The 26,716-nt window shown below is 33.8% G+C and overlaps 2 protein-coding genes across 4 annotated transcripts in view; both read right to left on the minus strand.

Moving 5' to 3' along the window:
* Positions 1-689: 689 nt before the first annotated feature.
* Positions 690-23,259, minus strand: LOC134233059 (myosin light chain kinase, smooth muscle-like). 3 transcript variants are annotated; one of them, XM_062715056.1, is made up of 24 exons: positions 23,159-23,259; positions 22,035-22,251; positions 21,300-21,429; positions 20,941-21,057; positions 20,567-20,764; positions 19,009-19,107; positions 18,243-18,440; positions 17,821-17,934; positions 14,592-14,869; positions 14,198-14,373; positions 11,910-14,031; positions 10,051-10,201; positions 9,614-9,859; positions 7,786-7,929; positions 7,328-7,500; positions 6,425-6,584; positions 5,659-5,721; positions 4,757-4,847; positions 4,308-4,511; positions 3,749-4,090; positions 3,368-3,520; positions 3,130-3,256; positions 2,765-2,787; positions 1,729-1,865 (listed from the first exon to the last, which is right to left on the minus strand). In XM_062715056.1, the coding sequence occupies exons 1-23, from the start codon at positions 23,242-23,244 to the stop codon at positions 2,782-2,784; spliced, it is 5,595 nt and encodes a 1,864-aa protein (XP_062571040.1). In that variant the 5' UTR covers positions 23,245-23,259; the 3' UTR covers positions 1,729-1,865; positions 2,765-2,781. The 3 variants fall into 3 exon arrangements, with proteins under 3 accessions (XP_062571038.1, XP_062571039.1, XP_062571040.1); XM_062715054.1 differs by lacking the exon at positions 2,765-2,787 and having other exon boundaries at positions 690-1,865; XM_062715055.1 differs by lacking the exons at positions 2,765-2,787; positions 5,659-5,721 and having other exon boundaries at positions 690-1,865.
* Positions 23,260-23,527: 268 nt separating this feature from the next.
* Positions 23,528-26,716, minus strand: part of LOC134233067 (palladin-like) — a 39,019-nt gene continuing 35,830 nt past the window's right edge. Inside the window, exon 20 of the mRNA XM_062715063.1 lies at positions 23,528-23,589. Within this exon, the coding sequence (XP_062571047.1) occupies positions 23,552-23,589 (38 nt within the window). The 3' untranslated portion in view covers positions 23,528-23,551. The remainder of the gene's footprint in view (positions 23,590-26,716) is intronic.

The raw sequence follows: 26,716 nt of genomic DNA on the forward strand, positions 1-26,716 counted from the left end.
ATGTGCAACCTCTGCAAAGAAAATAAACGGAAACTGCAAATAAGTGGAATTTTTCCAAGTCCAAGGGCATGACTCTGTAAAAAATGGTGCGATCGTACCCAAAACAGAACTTGACCTAGATATTTACCTGATAAACCTGTATACCAAATTTCAGTTCAGTATGTGCAATGGTTGTGAAGAAAATGAACGGAAACTATGGACTGACAGACCGACTAACAGCAGGAAAGCAATATGCCCTCCCTTCTTCGAAGGGGGACATAAAAAGTTTTGAGTTGGGCCATTTTAAGCAAATAGGTTGGTATAGGATAAACAATTCTTTAATCAAGTTTGCCTGAGTGTTCAGTCAGTATTTTAATTTTTTCCTTAGCCTCATGAAACATTATTTGATTGGTGCCGAAAGGGTCTTTACTAGTGTAACAGAAAAGGTGAGATTTTATGGCTAGACTGGGAATTGAACCCGGGACCCCTGTATCTCTAGTCAGGTGCTCTTCCAATTGGGCTATCCAGGCTGATATCCATGGCTCAAGCCATTACACTAGTAATCTAGAAGTTAACACAATGGTTTGATAATCTTCCAGAACAATGCATTTTTAATGTATGAAATTTTTTCTTCCTTCCAAACACACTGAAAAGAATTATAACACCAGTATTTTTTTTTTTAAGTTTTATTTTAAAAATGTTTAGTACAGTGTATGAACACAAAAACCATGGTGATTTTGTACATAAAAAGAGACCCAAATCAAGTTCAGGGAATTTGGACCTTCTCTTTAAGTAGAAAATATTAACATCCTCAAATACAAATCTGAGCAATTGTTATACCATCACCTAGTCAAACAAATAAATAATACCACTGCACTGCAATGAAATAAAGTTATAACTATCAATTCACAGGTTTATGTAAAGTGTCTGCCACAAGTTTTAAGGGTCCGAAATTCGAAAAATTAGGATTTAAGAGTGACCATCAGCTTGTTACAATGAATGAAAGCTTGCTGGTAAGTTCAGGGTATAGAAAATGGCAAGTCTCAAACCCCAAAGGTAGAATAAAGACAGGCACTTTACACAGACCTTCTCCTATACATACACTGTGCTAGACATCATAAATATAATAATCTAACAGAGGATAAGTTAAGCTAACGATGATTGGCAGTAATGAGTCTCTGATTCATTGTAGTCCTTTCATTTGATTGGCAGGCCCGGTAAGTTATCAATACTTACCACAGCCCTTATTGCACTTAAATAAAACCTGAAGGTGTCTCTCTTTACATAGTACCTGCATCATTTAATATTAAATCTGCACTACATGTAATCACATGATCCCCAGATGTTACACGGCAGGTATATTCACCTTCAGTGCTGCCACCTACATTCTTAACAATCAGTGAATATTCACCATTTTCTGAAAAACTATCAATCACAGAATATTGTCCATTAGTCTGAATTATCTCCTCTTCGTGATACCATTGAACACTAGGTGGCAGTTTTGTATTTCCTCCTATTTTGACATCAAATCTTGCATTGTCACCAATAAATGCCTCGCAGTCGACCATCTCTTTCAGAAATGTCAACTGGGTGTCTATTGTTTGTTCACTTATTTCCTCTGTTCGATCACCGTGAACAGAATGTGGTTTGTGGGATGGAATAGTTTGCTGAATGGGTGTGTTGGACACGGTACTTTTGGATGATTTTGTCTGTCTGAGATCCGATTTGTCCTCTGACCCTATGGACGAAGGTCTTGAGGAGGAAAGGGTACTATTGTCAGTTTGTGACGAAACGTCTGAATCGCTCTGAACCGAACTCTCACTTCCACTTCGACTTTTCTGAAGCATCGATATGCGGCCCACTGCTCGTATTGCGTTTCCCATTTTCTGTTTATAGAGATCAAAAAGGAAATTTAAATAATTTACTAATGATGTATTTTCAAAATCATTTATTTATAATATAATTATCTTCCACCATGATAGATAAGGGAAAGAGATACAATTAGGAAATTGTTACAAAATGATTCATATAAATAAGAAAGGTATTGCCAATGTACATGTAAGTGTCATAAAGTCCATGCAATTTAATTCAACCACTACAAAATGGTGCTCAATTAAACCTTGCATCAAAAGTAAGATATATATGTATCATGTGCAGACCTAAGGATAGTCCTATAATAAAGTAATTAAGTAGAAAAGTATCCCTTTCTCAACTGATATTTACAACTTTTTTCATGAGAAGACAACTTGTGAACTTTCCAATGCTAGCATTAGACATTAAGTCTTTGTAATGTCTGTTAATCATGTCTAGCATAGACACAATGTTGATGATGCAAAGTTTGCATAAAATATTGTGCAGCAGTCACCATGAGTACTTTTCAGTGCGTTATATTATATTTCAGTGAAATTAATGAACATGCAAGTTAAATCAAGTTTCCATTGTAATAAAAGGGAGAGGGAAATCTTTATATTTATAAGTAAAATAAATATATAAATATTTCATAATTAAGAATTACAAGATATAACCATTTTTTTCTAAAATAAAAAGGCCTACCAGAAATCTTCAGTTCTTTTATCAATTATTATAAATTAGAACAGATAAAGCTGCCTTAATAAAGGAGAAATTATCATTTGCCATGCAGCACATGAAGAAAACAGTGCTACCAGCTCTACAAAGCCTGTGAAGGCAAACCTGCACTAAGAACTATATTCCTTAATCCTACCAACAAACACACAGACAATTTTATCTACAGCAAACACAAAAGCTACAAAGCTAGGGAACTTACACAATGTTTCGTCAAATTTAAAACTTCAAATGAAACACAACAGCATTCAAGTAAATATAAATTAGGCTTTACAGAAATAAAATAAATATGTATATTAATAATACAACTGCTACTTCAATGTTATTAAATAAATTAAAAATAAAGTTAGGTTTAAGGAAATCAAACAAAAAGGATTCATACATGTAAGATTAGTTCAAAATATATTTATCACTAAAAAATCCAATTCAATATATACAATAATAACTGAAATACTAGCTTTCAAACTGTAACATATGTTCAATCCAAGGTGGAGATGCTGAGACTATACGTGTATCTCTCCACAAACAAGCAACTACAACAGACAGACACACACACAGGGTGCTTACCTGCCATTTCCGCCGCGCCATGAATTGCTTCAGATTCCTCAGACTTTGTCGTAGTTTCTTTGAACTGTTTCTTTCTGATCGTGCAACCCATGGATGATCTAAGCACTGATCTATTGTCAATCTTTTCCTGTAAAAAAAAAACAATAAAGCACATTGTAATTTTTTTAATCACCTATACTTCCATAACCAGTCTTTATATACTAAAATGAAATAAAACCTTTTTGTCCTCCTGACTTACTTTTTATTCAGTTTGATGGTTTTGTTGATGAAATCCTTTGCAAGGTCCGAGATCTCATCAAATGCCTCATCATCAAAATCGTAATCACCCCTCGTAACGTTGGACAAAGTTTCTACATCAGAATCCCCCATAAAGGGAGACAAACCAGACAGCCTATACAACAGAGGGAAAAAAACATAATTAAATTATCCTTTTAAAATATTTATCACCATTCTTTTAAATCATAAAGATCAGTTAAGGAATGTTGTTCATTGGCAAAGAAAGATAACTCTAATGTTAAAAATATCTTGTGTTTCTTTTGTTAATTTTTCCATCTTCAATTTTGATTTGCCTTCCTACAATAAAGTAAAAAAAAAAATCGGGAGTTGAAGTCCGACTTACAAGACATAACAAATGACCCCGACACTCCATATATCTGTCGGGAATCCAATCTCCTCGTAGTTCACAACTTCTGGAGCAATAAACTCCGGTGTTCCGAACATCACACGTAGACTTTCACCTTCCTTATGTCGCCGAGCGAGGCCGAAGTCTATGATTTTAATCAGGTTATTGTCTTTGTTTATACACAGAATGTTCTCGGGTTTCAGATCTAAGTGTAGAATGGACTTCAGGTGCATGTACTGCAATCCCTGGCAGATCTGACGCATGAAATGTACGCAGTCACACTCCGTTAACTCCAGGTCCTCATCGGCAACGCGATCAAATAGTTCTCCTCCTGATACACTGGAATGAAATCAATTTCCAGGACTTATTATTCATGTAAAATAATTTGTTATAATTTTTCCCTTTTATTCATTAAAATTCAGTTAAATGTATGTATTCTCTATCAAACTGTTTTAAGTCATTTGCAGCTTTGTACATATGTAGCATTTCAAACTGTACAGTTTTATTAAATTAATGCAAATGACCTTTAACCCCTAAGTGACTTTGGGTTACTTACTATTCCATCACGAGGACTACGCTTCTTGCCGTCTCGAAAGCATCCCACAACATCAAGAGTTTTGGGTGAGTTAGACAATTCATTATCTCAACCTCTTGTTTCAAATTTTCCTTTTCTTTTTGAGTTCGGCATTTGACAACCTTTGCTGCAAAAGTTTTGCCTGAGGCTTTTTCCAAGCATTTATGGACTTTTCCAAATTTTCCCCTGAAATGATTGAATTATTAATTCAATGTTATAATGTGCAAGGAAAAAAATTCTAAAAAATATTTGCTATAAAACTTTCTTTTAGCTCTTGGAGAACTCTTTTACTAATTAAGGTCTGTTAAAGATTGCAGATTCATAAATACTCTAACGAAAAGAAAATTGACTGAGAATCACAATAAATACGTGTTTAACCTTCATGATACAAAATGTAGATATTTTACTAAAATATAAGTAAGCCTACATACTTTCCTATGACATCTTGCAGGTCATAGTCTTCTTCAAACTTCTTTTCTTCCTGCAGCGTCACTATTTTGGGTTCAAAGGGCAGATCTTCCTCTGTAAACATATGAAAAGTTTCAATACCAACTACATCTGCCTTATCCATGCAATTAATATTTCTGACTTTAACCAATTAATACTGTACCTGTCTGCAAAATTGCATAAATATTTAAACTGTTTGAAAGTTAATTTAAGACGTGGTCAAATTTTTTAATTCAAATCAAACTGAGTAAAAAGATTCTAAGAGTTCCCTGTCCCTGCCTGTTTTTACTACCAAACATACCATACATGTCAATATAATCTGAAAGTTCTTTCATATTTAAATGCATTGGCCAATAATATATGTCTATATACTTATGAAAAAAATCAATTGATTATTTGTGTGATTTGAAACTTTTAAATTTTAAGATGTGTTAATAAAATTTACATAAGCTCACAAATATATTATACTTTAATGTATACAAGCATACTGATACAGAAAAGTAAACATTTCAAAGTCTTTTTAAATTCATTTCTAGCTTACATGTAAGTATTGATAAACTGACATGAACCAAGTAAAATGGTGCTTCCAATTAATAACTGAATAATTATATATTATTTCAGGATAATATATGATTAAAATTTCAAAGTAGGGTAATAAGATATATGGAAAAAGAACCGGATATAAAGATTGTAAATTGTTAAAGCTAGAATACAAGATTGTAAATGAAAAAAGGTGAATAAAAATATCTACAAATAAAGAAAAAAGAAAAGCTAATAAACTCAAGATGCCAAGAAATAAATGGGTTAGTACATGGAAGGATGCTTCTCCAAGAAAGATGACTCATGAGGTATGAAGGGAGGAGCATGCAGCGAAATAAGTGTTTACCTGTGGGGGAGAAAATGGACATGTATGACCCCGTGGGTGAGGTCGGTGACATCACAAAAACATCTGGAAAAATGTCAGGATTACGTGCACATATTTCTCTATCAAATTACTACTCATTGATATTGGTTCAGATATCAGGTATCCATAGTCTATATAGTATTATACTAACAATGGATAGCTGAAGACAATAATGGTTAATTTTGAATTCTTTTGTTTAATTTAACTTACACAGAAAAAAAAATTGATGCATAAAATTGAAACCAATATCAATAGAGTTTAAGAAGATATATGTATCTATATATACATCTATAGAAAGAAAGTCTAAGCTGTATTTGCAAGGGGGATCTAAAGTTGTCAGAATAAATTCAAAAAAACATGCAACTAATCTCAAAATTCCTAACTGCCATGCATTAAAGATCCATTAAGCTAGCTTCTTAAATTTCTCTTCAAAATAAATTTTACTTAATTATATACCTAAACATCAGCCTGGATTATCATTTACAGTAAAATAAAAAATAATTATCTTTGCTAAAAGTACAGCTAGCTATCAATGTCAAGGGCAGATAACCATGCCATGCAGATCATGTGAAAATTTTCCTAGAGCAACTTTAGAGACATCAGCCAAGCTGGCACTAAATATATATTTCAGCTTCACTGACATTAACCAGATAACAGTTAAATTGTGAAAGATTAATATACACGTAAGTGCCAGGGAATGCAGAAGACAAAATATACACAAGTGAAGACGTGTCAAGGCTAAACTTACCATCGGAATCAACAGACAAACGCAGGGATGACCTGCGATCCTTGGTGACTATGACAGAAGATGTTTCGCTAGGTTTTCCATATCCGTGCTTGTTCTTGGCAGCCACACGGAAAAAATATGGTGTGTGCGGGAGCAAGTTAGCTATGTGGTATGATGTACTCTACAAAAACAGAAACATATAGGATCAATGTTTGATATATGTATTCAAACAAAAAAATATATCACCTGAAGGAAAAGCACAATTTCATATTAATTCTATTTCTGGTACATGATTGTAGTCAATAAATTGAGATAAATTTACTCTCTTCTAAAAATTTAATAACTGTGTTGCTATTTTCAGTGTATAACGATATGTATATCATTACAACTCAGTCAATATTAAAACATTCAACATGTTACCATCAGCTTATACACTGTAAATTTATTAAACTTATCAGTGACAATGTCAGACCTGAGGTCAGGGAGTAATCAGATCAAAAGATGACCAGACACATAATCTGTTGTGTCCATTTATTCATAATCAATAATTCTAGACATACTTTAAGTTCTTACACCAGTACTACAAAACTAACATGGCACTGCTTGGTGAGGGTCTGCCAATCATACTATATGTACTTACAGTGGTACTACTACATACTTACATGGTACTGCTCAGTGAGGGTCTAATAAGTTACTTATAGAGGTACTACTAGATACTTGCATGACACTATTCGGTGTCTGTCTGTCAGAAATACTATAAGTACCAACACTGGTACTGATAGATACTATATCTACTTACAGAGGTACTACTAGATACATAACACTGAGGGTCTATAAGTACTTTCAGAGGTACTATTAGATACTTACATGACACTGCTCCGTGAGGGTCTATAAGTACTTACAGAGGTACTATTAGATACTTACATGACACTGCTCTGTGAGGGTCTGCCAGACATCTCTCTCAGCCTCACACATCTCCACCCTGTACCCGGTGACCGGGGTCCCCCCATCAGAGGAGGGGCACCCCCAGGACAGGATCACAGAGCGGAGATTGACATCAGAAGCGTAGGGGGGACCAGGCACCTGTCCCGGCACATCTGTCAGGGGCAAAAAACTCTTTACATTGATTTTTTAATAAATCATATAATATTTATGTGCAATCAAAGTATCTTATGCCTAGATCCTCTCAAATTCTTTCATTTAACTTGAATAATTAAAAGAAATATGAGCAAAAAAATAATGTACATCATGAGTTCATACACTAATTCAACAGCTTCTAAAAGTTTTGTAAACTAGTCTATAACAAAGAAAAAACTTGTGACAAAAATTTTCAAACATATATCGGATAGTACATGTACATCTAAGTTTAATAATGACCCTACCTTGTACATTGACTGTGGACATTGCTGATGCCTGGCCAATACTGTTGGTCACCGTTATTTCATATTTTCCAGCATCCGTGACCTTGACCTGATTTAGAGTGAGTCGACTGAAATGTTCCGAGCTGTTCACCGAGATGGAGTCATCTGGAAATAAATTTTATATTTACATTAAGCACAATTATTTAAAATATTTAAATAATTTGTGATGTTTATAAAGAGAGAATCCATAGAACTTTTCACACATCCATGCTGTTGCTCAGAAACAGTCTACCCATAATGTACCACTAAGTAAAGAAAGAGCTATCAACTCTTGATTTCCTATTGTGATTATGGAATATGGAAACATTCCAACCTGAACAAGCCAATACCGAGACAAAAATAACACAAAAAAATTGGAATATTGACATTTTTGATAGATCTATTATCCTGTTTTTCCAGTGATCACTGACATACCAAAAACACTGCTGTATATATTTCCAAATACTCAGGTCTACATTTCAGCTTCCAGTAACATATCTCTGTAACAAACTCAGGATCTTACTTTCATCATAATCTCCCATAAAGGCCGACAAAGTACATCTACAGTTCTGAAAATCAACTTTCATCTTAAAACTTCACAATTCATTATTTTCTTGAAAAGCAGACAATTCTTCTGTTCTGTTAATAATGTAAAGGCAGAGCACACACCTCCACTTTGAACAAACAGCTTTTAAGTTGGCAAATTGTGAAGAGTTTCACAGCAATAACAAATTCTGGAGGTATTTGTCATAAAGAGAAATAAAAAATGAACATCCTACAGGACGAGATATGTACCCTGGCTACTAAACAATAGTGTTATGTGTTAACCAGGATGGCCACAATAATCAAATTTAATAACAACTGTAGATGAATTTAAAACTTTTAACTTCAGAATTTGCTTTATAAAAGCAGTGATCACACAATGCATTTAAATCAATAACAGCTTTGGTTTTTAAAAATATATGGCAGATAACTAATGAGCTTGAAATTTCAATATAAATCCAAAACAGAAAGTTAGTGCTAACTAGTCCTCCCACAATTCTTTTGACGAAACCTCCCTCTCCAAACTTCCCTACCTCCCACATGAACATTCAACAAGCAGAGATCAATTTATCACTCGATTTAATAAAGCTTCCACATATGTCCATTAATAATTCACTTCTAAAGACAAAGGGACACATTTCTTCCAGGGAATAAGATTTTCCTTATTAAATGTGAATTCATCATCAGCTCTGTCAATGTGTGACTGTATACACTACTGATAAGAAGAGACAGAAATATTCAAAGTTATAAAACATTTCTTCATGGCTTTCTCTGATAACTCCCACATCACACTAAAATATATGAAAAATGCCACTTTTTGCTTCAAAAGTTTACAGTTGAAATCAAAAGCATATCTGTTCTCAGCAACAGAATATTTATGAGTTTCATCTCATTCCCACAGCTTAAATAACCTTCCCCAGATTGCTATCTGTCAAACATTGAATTCAATTTTTATGCATGGGTCTACAATGAAGATGACCCTAAAATTACATAGACCTAATAGGCTAAATTACACAGTTTAAACCTCTGCTTCACTCTCTCTGTGGGATATCCACAATTACTGAATCATGTTCCTACGTACACCCAGCATTGTCATAGCAAAGAGGAAGAGCAACCTCTGGCATCTGTTACATCAAAATTTAAATTCCACAAAATTAAACTACATGACACTCCATTAATCTCAATAGCATTATCTATTTCCTCTTAATTTTAAACAGACTTCAATCTAATTTTTTAATTGACATCCTATGAAAACTTTCTAACTAACCAGTTTTCAGGAGTGATGTCCCTTTTCGCCATTCAATGGTAGGTTTCTCATCAGAAGTGAAGGAGGCTTGGATGGTGATTTTCTGCCCCGGGGTGGTGTTGACGGTGGAGGGGTTGATCTCGTGGATCACTGGGGCCTCCAGGGTGTCGGCAAAGTCGTCGTCTTCTGTACAGGTTCCCTCCTCGCTCGATACCCCCTTCTGCATGCCTCTCTCTTCCTCTGAATGGTCTGTTGTGCTGGCGAGTTCTACACAACGAAAATATTACATCATTTCCCACAATTATGTCAGTCTTAAGCTTATCACAACAACATAAAAACTCTTGGCTCCTCATCCTAAATGATCGGTATAAAATTTCTTAAGACCTTTAATTTATCAGAGAGTGCCAGACAGCATATATTAATGAGTGAAATTTTTATGCTTTTTCTTGCCTGATTACCTTTTACAAAGAGATGACAGGTGCTTGACTCGTTTCCGGAGCTGTTGCTGGCATAACAAACGTATACCCCATCATCCTCTGGGTAGGCTCCTGCGATGACCAGTCGGGCGATGTGATTGTCGTCGTAGGTCATACGAAAGAACTTGGATGGCTGTGAAAGAAATTCATATATATAGGGATTCTCTTTAAGTAATTTACCTTATTATCACCTACAGAGAAACAACCTACAAGTCTACATATGTCTGTCGCATTGCACAGCTTAATAAATTATTAAACAAGATTATATACCGGTAAGTTAGCAATCAGGATGCAAAAAATATCAAAATTTTTTCGATATGGAAAAAGATCTAGAAAAATAAAAATTTCAAAGACACAAACTTTTCATATAAATAATATAAAGAATCTGTCAAGAGCAAGACATTACCTGTTATTCCAAAGTTCTTATGACAAGTGGTGGCCTATTGATTGGTATCGAACAAAAATAATGTACAAAGATCCCAAAGTCATAAAAAGGTTTTGTTAAAATCTATTATGGGTAAGCTGTTGAGACAACACGGGTTAAATTGTCAATGTTTCCACAATTGAAAACCAACAAAACCTTATCTATGCCTCGTCATTAACAAAGACTACACAAACAAAGCTACAAAAATGGCGCAAATAAAGGTGTGCAATTCACGAATTCACAGTTTGAATCCAGATAATCTATTTGTTGCCCCGACACTTTGTTTTCCATAAACGGTCCCTAAAAATTTAAGTCCTAGGTTTTCAGGTCTGTACCCTAAAATTGCATGTGTCACCTAGTTATGATAACATTCCAGTTTATAACACTATCACTTCTGGCAGTAGAGGAATGAAATGCACTGAGAAATAAAAATTAAATATTTACTTTACAATTTGTTTCTTTCAATCTGTTTTAAAAATCCTACACACTTTTTTCTGATGTGCAAAATGTCCTCTCCATTCAGTTTACTTAACTATCTAAGAAGGTCTGAATCATACTAAATGAGACGTACAATTTTTTTCTTTAATTTAATGGATTAAACCTATCTATCTATTTAACCCCGTTAAATGTTGATTTAAATCATTTTAAATTTCTTTTCATCAAATGAAATTCAAATAGAAATGTAACTGGGATCAATTATTCTTCCTTATCAATAAAAAAAAACGTCCTTTTTTCATAAAAGAAAATAAATGCATTAAAATCCAGTTGAATACCTTTCAAATGCACTGAACATCATAATCAAATTTCGTCACTAAAATAGTTTTTTTTTTCCCTTTTGAAATAGAATTTCTTTTCATTTTTGACAATCAGTGACAATTTATACCCAATACCTACGGGGTACAGATATACTCAAATTACAATCCTTCATAGATATCAAAAAATGAATCACCCAAAAAAATAGTGCAAAGCACTTTATGATTAAATTTCCTTTTCTATATTTTATCAAAGCAAGTTTTATTTCAGCCAAAAGTCTGTCATGAAACTTGGATTTTACCAAATAAGAAATACATGTACTTTAAGATTTTACAAAATAGCAGACACCTTGAAGTAAATTACATTACATACCAAGAGTTCCCTCATTGAGTGTACATATATAATGACTAAACCACTTAAACTCCTATAAAAGATCCCAGGGCACATCAGAGCATGAAATGGACAAAATTCACAACTCTCTATGACCTACTCCATTAAAATGGACAATTTCTCAAACCACATTTGGCCTCTTCTAATTACCCACGAAAAAGAATGACTTGCAAGTGTTACACTGAATCACTTGGAACCCTAGTATAAATCTCACTGGACTTCATCCTACGAAAAATCCTGGCCATGCTTTACTATGTTAGTAAATTAAACTTACTTTGATTTGATTGTTGTTCATTGTCCAGGTGATTTCTGGGCGGGGCACTCCTGTGATGTGGCACTCCATGGTGACCGCCTCCCCCTCGGTGACCGTTTTGTCCCTCAGCCTCGAGTTGAATGTGGGGGCTTGGCGGTGCCGATTTTCCACGTAGCTGACATGCCGCGTTAAAACATGTCTGAAATCTGTGGTCTTTGGGCTGGACGGGGATTTAGCATTGTTTGCATCGTATTTGCTAAAGCTGTTACTTGTTCTTCTTTTCCTTGACAGAATACTTCGAAAATCATCAGAATAATTTTCAGGAGTTTTCACACTGCCATTTTGAGGTAAATTTTCATTGCGATTTATATTTAAATTCAAGTTCATTTTACTCAGTGGTGGTCTAGTTTTCACTGTATCCTCTTTACTTTTCGTCGTTTCTTGAGCTACACTATCGAGTTTCACTGTTGAGTTTACCTCCCCATTAACACCCTCCTTGTTGCCCCAATTTTGCTGCTGCCGTTTTTCCCTCCAATCTCTTAAGATGTCACTACTTTCATTTTCATTTTTTTCTTTAGGGTTTGGAGAATCATTAAAGCTGTTAGCATTCCTGTTTTTCCTATTAGCCAGAACAGTTCTGAAATCTTCCTCTTTATTTTCCACCAAATGGTCAGAAACATTAGATTTTGATTTTTCTGATGTCACTTTACTTCCTGCTATTACAGATTTTTCATCAGTTTTCCTATAGCTGTTCAAATCTTCTGTTTTATTTCTATCTTGTTCTGGAACCATATCAATTTTGTCCTTTGAGTTCACTTCTGATTTTTCCATTCCATGTTTCTGAGACTCCGGTATCACTGTATCTATGTTAACAGGCAGTGATACGGGTATATTCACTACAATGTTGGCCTGATCGGGTGGAATAAAGTCTTTGTGGGCTGGGGACTGTCTTCGTTTTTGTCTTCGTTTGGCTAACAAGCTCTCAATGTCTACTTCATCCATGACATCTGTAAGGACTGGGGGCTGTGACGGTGGTTCTGCACTAAATGATGGTGGTTCTGTGCTAAGTGTTGGTGGTTTTTCACTAAGTGACAGTGGTTCACTATTTGGTGGTGGTTCCATACTGTGTGATGGTGGTTCTACACTGTGTGGTGGTGGGGCTAACTCTTCTTTTGGTTGGACTTTTTCTTCAGATGGAGGTTCTGTATTGGTGGTACCCTGTGGGGCTGGGGAGGCTCTTCGTCTTCTTGGACTGGGCGACACTGATTGTCTTCCTTTTTCTGGAGTCCTCTCGTTCATTGTTTGTTGATATGTTTGAGATTTATAACTGACTTTTTCAGGTGTGTCAAATTTGGATATTAATTCACTAGCACTATTTTGAACTGTGTCCTTTGGCACTGATGAAGACTTATTGTCAATAATTTGAGATTTCGGTGGTACATTTTTGAATGTTGATGTCTCCTTTATATCTTGTTTGACTGTGACATTTGACAGAGCAGGTTCAGATTTTAATGGTAACACTCTGTCCGTTGTGGTCTCCTTCAAATCTTGTCTACCTGATACAGGTGGCCTTTCTTTAATTAATGAGAAACCATTGTCCCTATTTACTGTTGGAGATGATTCTTTTGGCACAGAGTTCCTTTTTCTACCTAACACTGACCTGAAATCAGTAGGACTGCTAGAGTTATCTCTCTTTGACCCTGAGAATGAGCTGGCCTTTCTGTCACTGTGCAGTTTTAGTTGTTCCTCTCTCGATTTCTTCCTCTGGGACAGAATTTCTCGGAAATCTGTCCCTAATTCAGGGCCTGCTGAGTGTTTCTTTTCAGGGGTCAGTCCTACTTTTGTGAGATCATTGTTAGATTTATGTTTTAACACACTTCTATAGTCAATCTTCTCTGAAGATGCTGGCTTGGATTTTAACACTCCTCTGAAATCATGAACTTCATGACTCTTTGGAGGTTTGTGTTCCAGTTTTCTTAATTTCTCTATCCTTTCTGATACAGAATTATTACTAAGTTGCTTTGGCACATAAGAATTTTTCACTGTTTCTGGAGTGTTAGGCTTTGAATCTCTACGGGAACTCATATTATTAGGAGACACTTGCTGTTCAATTTTTTCCTCAACAACCCTTGTATGCACAGACCTATAAAATTCAATTAAATGATGTAACAAGGTTAAAAAAATACCTCAATATGTTCCTTCTGCTATTGATTTCATGGACAAAATATGCATTATCAAGGAAATAAATGAATTTTTTAAAGAGTGTGTTCCCATAAAATACTAATATTCATTAGTAGTGTTCAACTCACTGATGCAGTGGTGGAACCCTGCTTGGGGGGTTGCTGGATACATCTGAACCATTGACAATAAGTCTGGCGTCCATGGATACGGCTCCTGCTGGGTTTGTGAGTGTACAGGTGTATATTCCGCTGTCACTCTGAGACGCATTTCTGATTTCCAGGACACAGTCTTCTCCAAAACTGATCTGTGCAAAAAAATTAAATAGCCTTAGTTCAGTACTGTTCATTAAATGTATAAGATGGAGACAATTACCGGGGTAAAATTTAATTGCACATTGCTGTTCACCATGGATCAGGATTTTCAACACTCAAATTTTGAGAACAGTAGGAGATGAAGAAATTATATGAAAACTTTCTTAAAATATACCTTAGTTGCTTTTGAAAATCTACAAAGAAAACCCACCTTATGTTGATCATCATTGTTGATTGTTCTTCCGTTTGTCGTCCACACGATGTTTGGTGTGGGGAACCCAGTTACCCTACACAGAAATATAGCACTTCCTCCGGATTTCACCTCCACCGTGTGCGGCTTCAATATGAAGTCGGGTTTCTGGTAACTCTTTTCTGTTAGGTATCCGGAGTCTGATTTCAAGCTTCTTTCTGACTCGGATTCACAGTAGGTGTGCGGATAGCTTGACTCAGAGGAAGTGTTATGTTGCATGCAGGATTTTGATAAAATTTCTGTACAAAATATTGTCAAAAAATGTCTCTATCACAGTTCTTCATAATATTTCACATAATTCACAAATAAATAAATAAACACACAAATAAAACCAAAAAGAAAAGAAAAAGGAGAGAAATTTAATAAACATGCATGGAATGTTTGTTATTGATAGTTCAAAGAAAAATAAGAAAGAAAGGGAAAAAACTAAAAGATAGAGGAGAAAAAAAAAGAAGAAAGAATAGTCTAGAATTTTCTGGCAGAGCGGCGTCGATCAGATTCTGAAAGATACAAGAGAGAGAAAAGGAAATTAGTCTTCATATCAAAGAAATGTTTCATATTGTTTGTCTTATTGCATTGCTCTGAACTTTGAGTATTTCGAGCATTATATACAGAATTTATAACATGGCATTTACTTTAATTTTGCTTTGACAGTTTGAAAACATACATGCCAAATGCAATATTTTAATAAAAAATTCTAAAATATGTGATTCATTCAGTATATGCTACAAATTCATGCATCAAATGTTTGGACTTTCCCTGGGTGGAAACTACAATATCGTATAAAAGGCTCAAATAGTGAGCTACCAAACTGCTAGTAAAGGATGCTCTAACTTTCATGCAATGCTGAAGACATGCAACATTCGGAGATTTCTGTGACATGAAAACCAGTCCTGTAAATTCCCCTACCATTGACAAAATTTTAACAAAGATCAAACAGAATGATATATCTGTGTCACCATAATATATGATATAATGCATTCACACACAAATATACCTGTTATTATTACTTATTGATTTTGAAAAAGTAATACTTTGTCCTGGATTATCAGACATAAACAGGGCCTTGGGTGTCACTTTTTAATATGGACATAACATCTGCAAAAACTGGATCTTTCTGAAAGAATTAACATCCAGCGGGGTTCCTTATGCACCCAAACTTATATCATTATATGTGCAGAAATACTAGCAATTCAAATTAGATTAAACAAAAATATTAAAGGAATAACTGTGAACATGCTGAAAAAAAATCATGCTGATGACACTTTCTAGATGGTCAGAAAATTAAAAGTTGCTGTCATGTCATTCAATTTCACACATATAAATTAATTCAAAGTGTCAAACCAACAAGCTAATTAGTTAATTACTCCAACCTGAGGACAAATTTTAAAGTGTCATTTAGACTTTGATCAGTTTGAAATTAAATCTATATAAAAATATTGATTTCTTCTTAAAAATTATTTACCTTGATCAATGATGTATGATTTTATCAGTGGAAAACTGTACAAAACCTTTAAATCAGTATTCCAAACCAGTTTGTTTTACCAGAAGAATTTATCATGGTCTTGTTAGATGAATGTTATTTTAATATGAACTCAATTATATATCAAAGTTTACTCAATTTGCATTAATTGACTGCTTAATTAGTTACCTAAGGAGATATTCACACTTTTTAACAATTAACACCTCCAATTTCATTTATATCCCAAGGATAATTTAATATACGAGGGTTGTCCCATAAAATCGTGGACAAAGCGTTTTTCTATAAAAGTAATGGGCGCACTAAGCTGAAATTTTCAGTAAATGTTTATTCATCATATTTAAGTGAATCATAATGTTCTTGATAATATATATTCAAAAATAAAGATTTTATTCTGCTTGAATGTGCACAAGTTTTTATGGTCCTACGGCGCACGGTAAAAATAGCAAGGTTATATTAGAGAAGACATAAGAATGGAAAAAATTCGTAAGAAAAGTTTTCAATACATAAGATTCCAATGGTTTCAATATAAATTATCCTAATTCCATTCCTTCAAAATCAATTCTGTCGTCTTTGCCTTAAAAATTTCAAGGCATTTGGTTAATTTTTGGCATTTCTAGAAGAATTTGAAATGGGAAAGTAATAAACACAATACACGAAAAATATTTTACTTTTTATGACGATATTCAAAATACGGCGCACCGGAGAGCAGTTCACATAGATTAGGATGTTGTAATGACGCCAATATCAAGAGACTTTAAATGAATACACAAGAAAGAAAATATGAAAAATATCACCAGATCTTTAGTATATAAATGAAATGAAAGTTTTCTTAGTATCTCTATTTAAAAAAAAACATCATGTATTAATTCAATGTTTTATAGTACAAAACATATAAAAAAAAAAAAAAAAAAGTGAATTTTGTGGACAGACTGCCATTTGTTATAGCAAAGGACACTGTCACTGTCGACCGTCGATGTGAGATTCTCTTTTAGTTGAATGATGGTAAGAATACTGTCTGTAACTTGCCCATAAATATTCAGAAGATCACACACAGTGTGCCTTATTGGTTTCTTATACTGGTTATAGATACTCACATATGTAAATCAATAAAATTTCTAAATTTAAGTGGGGCTTATCCAACTTTAAGTTTAGCAAAGATGAAAACGTGAAGCTGTTTAGACACTTTAAAAGTTATCATCCGTGCGCCGTCACACATATAAATTATACAGTGCATAACATAAAATATCACAATTTGTTTACCTATGCATATATCTATATAAAAATTTGCTATGTATATTCATAATTTATCTACTAAAAAGTGGTGAAAATTTCAGAACGCAGTGATGATTATTTTTAAAACTATTGACAACTTGTCCACGATTAATTACTGTTTAATTAGTTACCTAAGGACAACCCTCGTAACTTAATATAATGTACTGTTTTTTCAGACATTAACAATAATCTTCACAATTATTTTTCTCCCCTAGTTTTGAACAATTCATGCACACATGTCTAATTTAACTGCTCTCAAACATCAAAGAGTGAAGAAGCTGAAATTATGCTCATGCCAGCTAAAATCTATGCTTAAAAGTTTCAGAAAAGGTTCTGTTCTAGCTACTTTAATACAACAGTTCAATGCCAAAACAGCAAAAAATACAAGTCCTATTTTTGCACAAATGACCTTGACACACGACATTTGACACTGACCTTCGACCTGGACTGCCAGCTCTACTCGGTCGCCATCGTTGGCCTCCATGTCCACGAGTTCTTTGACAAACACAGGGGGCTCCTTGAAGTCGTCGGGGGCAGCTGATGAGGGAACTGTAAGGAATTTAATTAACTTCTTAGTACACAAAAATACATGTACTAATTTACCATAAATGTGGTTCCATGTTATAACAATACCAACATTACTTCATTTACATATGTCTGTATTGAATGCAATATATTTTAAGAAAATATCCCTTAAAATCTTGAGTGAAGTTATTCAAACAAGCGAGTCAATGTAAAACAGAACTTGAACTTTTACTTGATTTTTATACATGTATATATTTACAATTTAAACATTTTACCACTAAATTTCAATATTTTGGTACATGCTTTTTGGAGAACCCCTATTTGTCCCTCACCTATCACAGATACATCAGCTTTGATTTTATCTTGTCCAGCCTCATTTTCAGCTACACATTTGTAGGAGTCCGAATCGCTTGTCTGTACATTGGACACAGTTAGTCTGACCTTTGACCCATCAAATTCCATTTTCACGGCTTTGCTTGAGTGAATTTCCTTGTTATTTTTGTACCATTTAATACTTGGTTTAGGGTACCCTGCAAGAATAAATCACAAAAAATTAGTACAAATTCCGATTTCAATTTTTATAATGACTGCATTATTTCCAGTTGACTCAAAATATTTTTTAAGTAATCAAAATTTTATTAAATACAATTTTTCTATTTTAGAACATACATGAGTGATTCAAAATGATCACTGGATTCAAATTTCCTTAAGATAGCATCAGTTTCCCAATAAAATTGAAAGCATCAATTGTCATAAAGAGTGCCCAAATATTTCCTTGATTCATAAATTTCCTAACGATTCAGCTCAATCTAATTTCATGCACCAATTTCTTCACATTGCTTTAGACATACTTTTTTTTCCGTGGGGTCATAATTCTCTAATCTCTAATTCTTTTCAATCCACTGGTAGAAAATTATGTGGGTATCTTAAGACTCTCTTTATATGCATTATATTTGCAATAAGTTTGATTGTACAAATTTCCGCAGAAAATTTGTGACCGTGTACATAGCGTAAATTAATACTATGCAGGAAAAAGTACATCTACAGTATTTCATAAAATTCTCGAACAACATTTAACCAATATCCGAGTAGACGTACCTGTTACCGTGGATTCCAGGGTCAGCTGATCTCCTGGAGACAGAGTCTGATTGGTCAATGGAACAGCAAACTTGGGTGGAATGGATCTGGAGCCAGCAACTGTTAATGCAAAATAATTTGATTGTTTAAACCTCCGGACTATGCATGTACCCCACTGGTTTTGAAACTCTGTGTGCATTCCTGTGCCTTTGCATTAATCAACATCAAAACTTTATGGTGGTGCATATAAATATCATTTAAATTTCATTAAACACTTGAAAAAGATTTACTAAAACAAATCAATCATTCTGTGTGGAAAACAACACAGCATGCAAAAGCCGAGTCTATGGTAAAAAATCTATTTCAACTAAACTTTTAAAAAAATTCAAATCCCTTTTAATAAACCTATAAAGGCTTTTGTTGTTTTTCCTAGCTTAGTTTACAGTACTACAGGTCAAAATCTTTTGAAGATGTACTGCATAAAATATATATATCTCATTTTGTAATTTGATCAGTTTATTCTATTTCCGAGGATCACTTTTTAACTATAACTGTACCTACATGTAGAACATGTAAAACCTAATCTTCATCAACAATTGTCACTTAGTTAAATAAAATCTCACCTACAAAGAAATACTCCTTTTTGTTCTTTTTATATATGTACAAAATCCTGTAGCATTTTCAACAGAAGCAGAAACCTGATTTTTCTCAGTAGTAAAACAGACAGGATGTTTACGGATCTTTCTGACACTTGTCGTTCTTTCTTAAGTATTTTTCCCGAGCTGTTTACTGCCTCTGCAGTGATAATTACACTCCAATTACACGCACATATAAAGTATCAATCCATTTACTTCTACACTATCACGGATAAACATCCATTTCAGAAAGAAAGATAAATATCAACAGTTTTCAAATTAAAACAGGAATCGGAAAATAAAATAATTAAATCCTATTGCAATCTGCAGAGAATTCCTTTAAATGATCCCCAATCTAATGCATACATATCTCTCTATACACACTGGCAGGCTTCCTTAAACTCAGTGACATAATCCAAAGAGCTATTTATACCTGTCAAAGATTTTTTTTTAAATTTAAAAAGCACTTCAGTTCAATGAAATAGTCAACTTAAATCTGCTGTGAAAACAGGCCTCTTTTTTATACTGATTTAGTATTAAAACTATAACAAACATATGTCAGTAAATCCTGAAATACCAGAGAAAATCTTTGCTTTTTCATTAAATTTCATGCCTAAGTTAAATGAGTCAGTATTTACATATTCACACCCCTTTCCAGCCAAACAACTTTAACTTAAAGAGGGTGCACTGCTAGCTAGCATACAAAATAACCTGATGACAACCAGTTCTGACACCTTATTCAAATAAAGACTTGTGGAAATAACCCTTATGAAATAAATGCTTTCTTAGCAAATTCTTTTTTTTTTGCATCATAGATTTTGCAGTGTACTGCAATCCAATACCCTCCCTGAATTCAGATGCATGCATTCAAACCACACAACCAAACCTAAATATAATCTTTTTCTCAACAGTTCCCTCTCTGCCTCTGGGTCCCCCTCCCTTACCTTTGTAAGACAACTGAGCCCAGGTTTTAGCCTCGCCACCACTGTTAGAGGCCACACATTCATATGTCCCCATCTCTCTCTCCGAGACTTTGTTTAAGGTCAGGCGAGCTAAACGACCATCAAAGGTTTGTTTGGCAAAATACCCAGAATTCAGTTTGCGTCCATCTTTGTACCAGGTTGTATTGGCATCTATTGCATCTACGAAAGAGAAGAGAGGAGATAAAAAGTTATGTACCTCCTTCTTTAGTCTATTCTTATTATGACATGTTGTCACACAATAAATCAACTCAAGAGATATAATTTATATACATAAAAATATATCCCATAAAGAGAACCTGTTAATGTTATGAGTGGGCCCACTTTATGAAGCTTACTTGAGAATTTACACTCCAGGACGACCGATTTCTGGTCGGGGGTGATGTACTGGTCACTGAGAGGAATGTCCACTTCAGGAGCCACAAAGCCTTTCTTGGACACTGGTTTGGGTTTCACTGTAATGGACGATACAAAACATTGTTAAAAAATTTTGGAAATTAAAATTTTTTTTGCTTCAAACAATTTGCAGCTTTTTAAAGAATTTAAAGTAAACTGATTTACAAATATTTCATACAGGATAAAATATCTTTAAATATTGATCACATTTTGAAAGTCTTTATACTTCAAAGTCAGCAAATAAAACTGAAAAACATCTACAAAAAACAAAGATATCGGTAAGCTACTGAGCTTTACTGACCGAGCACTTCTAGTTCTGCCGAGGCCTGAGAACTCCCTGTCGCATTCTGTATGGTACAAGTGTACAATCCCGTGTCATCCTTTGTCACGTCGCAAACCTCCAACCAATGGACATCTTTCTCTTGGTAAATCTGTAAAATCACACAGTAGCTTGTTAAAGTGAAAGTGCACTGTATGGGCAATTCATGTACATCAAAGGAGAAATGGAGTGTTGATTGTATATTACATTGAGAGTTTCATAGGAGCAGCATGTACTTCTCACTTCTCATAACTTCATGTTTGCAAGGAAATGACTCTCAAGAGCCTGTGAATTGTGCTTTAATTGGAGTTGTGTGTAATATAAGAGGATACGCCTCATTGCTACTAAATTTAGGTGCAAGACATAATATAAAGGAAAACCACATTATGTATACTTTAAAAAACTATTTACCCATCCACAAAATTAAAACACATAAATTTGAGAAGCTTATCTAAGGAGCTTAATTCAATTCAAGAATTTAAGCATTTCAGTTCAATAATTTTTAGTTATAGCATAATAAAACACCCATTTTTAATATCTTTCCTCATTTGAAATCCAAAAATATCATAAATCACCCAATCAGTATATTTAATATGTCTTTCAAAGATGATTTGAAAAATTCATGCACTGGGACATCATTTCGAGTAGCCAGATTGAACGCCTAGAAATAACCTATAAACAGTACAGAGTCTGGTGGCTCTATGTTGTAGACATTACCTTGTGTTTGGTATCGTTTGACAGCACCATTCCATTGAAGGTCCACAGCAGTTTAGTGCCGGGAGGGCCTTCATATGAGGCTTTGAATTTGGCGGTCTGACCCTCATCTGTAAACTGTCGCCGGGGCTTCGTAACAAACTCCGGAGCTTTTTCGGGTTTTCCGGCCTTTCTGTCCAAAGACTTCCTGTCTGCTGATTTCCTGTCACGGATCAGTCTCCTGAAAAAAAAACCCATAGATATTGAAATGGTCTGTTTATTTCAAAATTATATGAAATGTAATAATACTTTTGGATTCAGAAAGAATTCATATAATGAATAGTTTCCAATCCTTTATAAAAATTCCTAAAAAATTAGATTCCAACTCTGCAAGATTTCATTATTTTTTTGTTTAAATGTATTTTTTATGTCATACTCAAACTTAACTCTTTCCCCATATTCAATGTTGATTTCCTAGCTAATCTTACAGTAAATTTGGCAAGCTTACAATTGATAATTCCTGGTTCATAATTTGAGGAAAAAATTAAACACGTATTATAATTTTCACCCACAACATTTCCCATAAAGATAATCATGTCTGGAAAGTCAATTTCACCATATGTGTGAAAACATTTTTAGTTTAAAAAATTTTACCCATGAATTCTCATTTTTTAGTTTTTCCCACTAGAACCCCGTACTGATCCTCTCGTAAGCTCTAAACAATGTTTACCCACAAAAAAGGAAAACACAGTCATATGACACCAATCAGCTGTATAAAAAGTATGATAACATTATTGTTCGTCCTTTTTTGACTTTATGTTTTCCAAAATATTGACACAGACACCTACATCTTGACATAACGTAGTATTGGACTGACTAATGGCATGACTCCGTAAATCTTGTGTTATACGCAGTGAACAATTACACCATTTTTTTGAACAAACACCATTTTTTTTAATGAATAAAATTAAAGAAAAAAAAAAAACATGGGGCATATTTTTTTATTATCTTTATATCTAAGAGTCAGTTACACCTTGTTAGGTCATAATTCCATTCATCTTTTGACCTAGAGAATAATTGTGTATGGTTAAAGACCCTGTATTGGGGTATTAGAGTCATTGGTTTGTATAATCTGTCAGCCTACTTACTTTGAAACTGGATCCACATGGAACTCGTCTGAAAAAATACAGGAAAAAGAATGTTCAGCATAGTAAAGACAGGTTTCAAACTGCATGGATTTAGTTTAATCAACCAAATATCATTTCATCTTAAAGTGATTGAGACAGATATGTTGGTGATTATAAACTTTCAAGTTAAATTGTCAACTCTTTTAAAACATGTCATCATTACTTCCTTTAATTTTAATATTATACAAATACTTAAATGTTTTCGTCTTGTTTTAAATATGATACTGTATTTGAATTTGCCCACTTTGTAAGTCAACTGGGCATTCATTTATGCTAAATATACAAAAATAACGAAAATTAAACGACAGGAATTTTTGGGGGTAGGTGTGTTGCCCACATTGTCCACTTACATAATCAATGGTCAGCATCTACACTTCTAGCTTGGCTTCCACCTGAAAGAAACAAAGACATCTTTTCAATTCAATAAAATTAGAATCAATTTTAACATTCTGAACTATTCACCTTCATATCTGGCATCTCCAGAAAATATATTTTTATTGACACCCCCGCTTGACAAACGGTAGGGTATATATCTTGTATGAAGTTTAAAAAAAAAAAACAGGCATATTTTTTTTGTTATCTTTATATCTAAGAGTCAGTTACACCTTGTTAGGTCATAATTCCATTCATCCTTTGACCTAGAGAATAATTGAGTATGGTTAAAGACCCTGTATGTCGTCATTGGTTTGTATAACGCCTACTTACTTTGAAACTGGATCCACATGGAACTCGTCTGAAAAAATACAGGAAAAAGAATGTTCAGCATAGTAAAGACAGGTTTCTCTCATACCACTGAATGAAATTTGATGAAACTTTCACAGAATCTTTGATTATACATAAATTGCCATTGTGCACCTCCTTTAATTTTAATATTTACAAATACTTAAATGTTTTTGTCACATGATATTTGAATTTGCCACAGGAAAACATGGGCATTCTTTTTACCCACACCAGTTATAACCATATGGGAGGCATCTTATCAATTCAGTGAGCTCATCGAACCTCACAGTACCTCTAGAAAATTATTTTTAAAAAGTTTTGTACATTTTTTTGGGTGTGTGTGAAATATCTGTTGCATATGGTTTTTAAGTTCAATATATATCCGTGATTTAGAGACATTTTACTAAACCACACCACATACATGAAAACATGTCGCATCATTGGTACATAAATCATCAAAAGTACATAAATGTCTTATCACCAGCCTTCATTCAGTTTTAAGTAAAGAATAATGAATGAATGATAAACGGAAAAACCATTAGGAGTTGAATATTTAAACATGACTTCATGGTTCTTTGTTGTTTTTATACCTCTTAAAGTCTTCTACAAAAAATCTTTGATCTGGGAGATCTTGGATTTCAGATAAGTCAGAAGCCAGGACCTTCTAACTCCTACGACACTCTGATTCATTAAATCTCAATCACAAAATTTATTTTTAAAACTTTAAGAATTCAAAGAATTTAGTGTTATAAAGCTACCATACAAGGAAGATTTTGATAGATATGGCAGTTTTCACGAACTTTTCAACCTTTTATTACAAAACAAAAGAACAGTTTTCATGTGTTTATTAACCGTACGGGTAATCAACTGCTTACTGTTTACACCTGAATAGAATACTTAACATTTTTTTGTTTTTTCTTTATGACTCTGAATAAGTGACATGCATTGACAAGTATTAATATACCGCATGTCACTGCAAGTACTATGCATTCTTACCCTCAGGTTTGGTTATATCCATATCAATTAAAATAAGATAGTTCTAATTCCATAAATTTTTGGTAATATTTGCTACATCCCAAATACGCTGATTCAGAAGAAAATGTTAAATCTAATACACACATACAAGTAAACAAAATACCCCTACAACAAATAGTAAATGAAGCAAATACTATTAACCAACAAGAAAAGTGTCAAAATTAATGCCACATTAAATTCATTCTTTCTCTGGTGGACAAAAGAAAAGCTAGCAAGGAATTCCCCAAAAGATGGATTACAGAGCATTCTGAGATTTAATTATTAAAAAATCTTGTCCCCGAGACAGATATCCAAAAAGTTCGATATTGATTTCACGGCCCTATACAGTTAGGGATATCATAATAGCTAGGTGCACGCCTCTGTGGTATACATTATAATTAAAATTAATCAAATCTTGCCCAACACCTGAAAGTAACAAAAGAGCTACAAAAGTTCAACAACTCTCTGAGGAATTTTAATTCTTTGGCATAATCCTTTAACCACTACATTACAAATTTTGACAATCTGAACAAAATGTTTTAACTGTAGATATATAGGAGATGTGTGTATATAATTATATGAAAAATATTCCAGCTACTTTATATTCTAGGTTAATATTCTATTAGTACATCACAAGGAATGCTACCTATATAGCCTCAATACAATGTACAACAAATACATAAGGGATTAAGAAACATCCTAGACATATGCAGAATTTATTAATTCTGCCTAACGAAATAGATTCTTACGGAAATTAAACAATGTAAAAAATGTCGCAAAAAGAATTCCATTATGACAGCCCCAGGGTCCTTAAATTCAAAATCTGGGCTAATGAATGGGAGAGAGATAATTTATCAGTGTATCTGACTTAATTACCTAAAACAACCTCAAAACCTAAAACAACCTCAAAATATCTCCAATACACAACAAATAGGAAATGAGACCCGATTCTGTTAACACTTTTTTTTTCAAATCAATTGCATGTGCAAGTCAAACATGGGATATTTGAAAACCACAAAAAATTTCATTTTAGAAAATTTGTCATTTATTTTTTGCAAATCACTGTCTAGGTAACAATTTATTAAAATCACTAAAATTTAAGTTGAAAGAGTGCAAAACACATGATTTCACTTCGTGCAGTTACACGCAAAGGAATTCTATATTTACAAACCGCGGCTATATAAAGGAATTCCGAGGCCCGTAAAAAAGTTGTACAACAGCCGACAGCACATGCTTAGACCAGACAATTCAAGACTTGAGTCACTCAAAGAGACTTAGATCCTAGTACCCAAGGCCATGACCACAGAATATATCTGTCATGTATCTATTACTTTCACCACAAATCACAATCACTTTACATATTTCTAACACCTGAATCATTTGTTCATTCTTTTTCAATCCTTAAAATAACAAGCTTAAATATTTCTATGCTTTAAAAATCTTTTGTGTAAGAGAGAGCTGTTCACATTTACTTGGCCCTGAAACAATCACGTTTAAAATGTAAACAGTGGTTAAATCTATCGTAAGTTTAGAGGGATTAGTGTATCTTGCAATTGTTTCCTTATATACACAGGCATGGGGCGGCATTTGGCACCCACTGTCTGGAAAAACACTTCAACATTATATGAATTGTTAACATCAAACTTAAAACACCATTTAATACAGTATGAACAGGCTCTCAATAAACAAATACTATTTCATAGAACAAACCTAATTTCAAAATTTTAGACAATTGGTACTAAAATCCAGACACAACAAGGATTTGCTAGATAGTGCTGTATCAGC

This window comes from Saccostrea cucullata, unplaced genomic scaffold (genome assembly GCF_032062105.1).
Source record: "Saccostrea cucullata isolate Sc308-1 unplaced genomic scaffold, CSIRO_AGI_Scuc_v1 ctg50, whole genome shotgun sequence".
NCBI classification, from domain to species: Eukaryota; Metazoa; Mollusca; class Bivalvia; order Ostreida; family Ostreidae; genus Saccostrea; species Saccostrea cuccullata.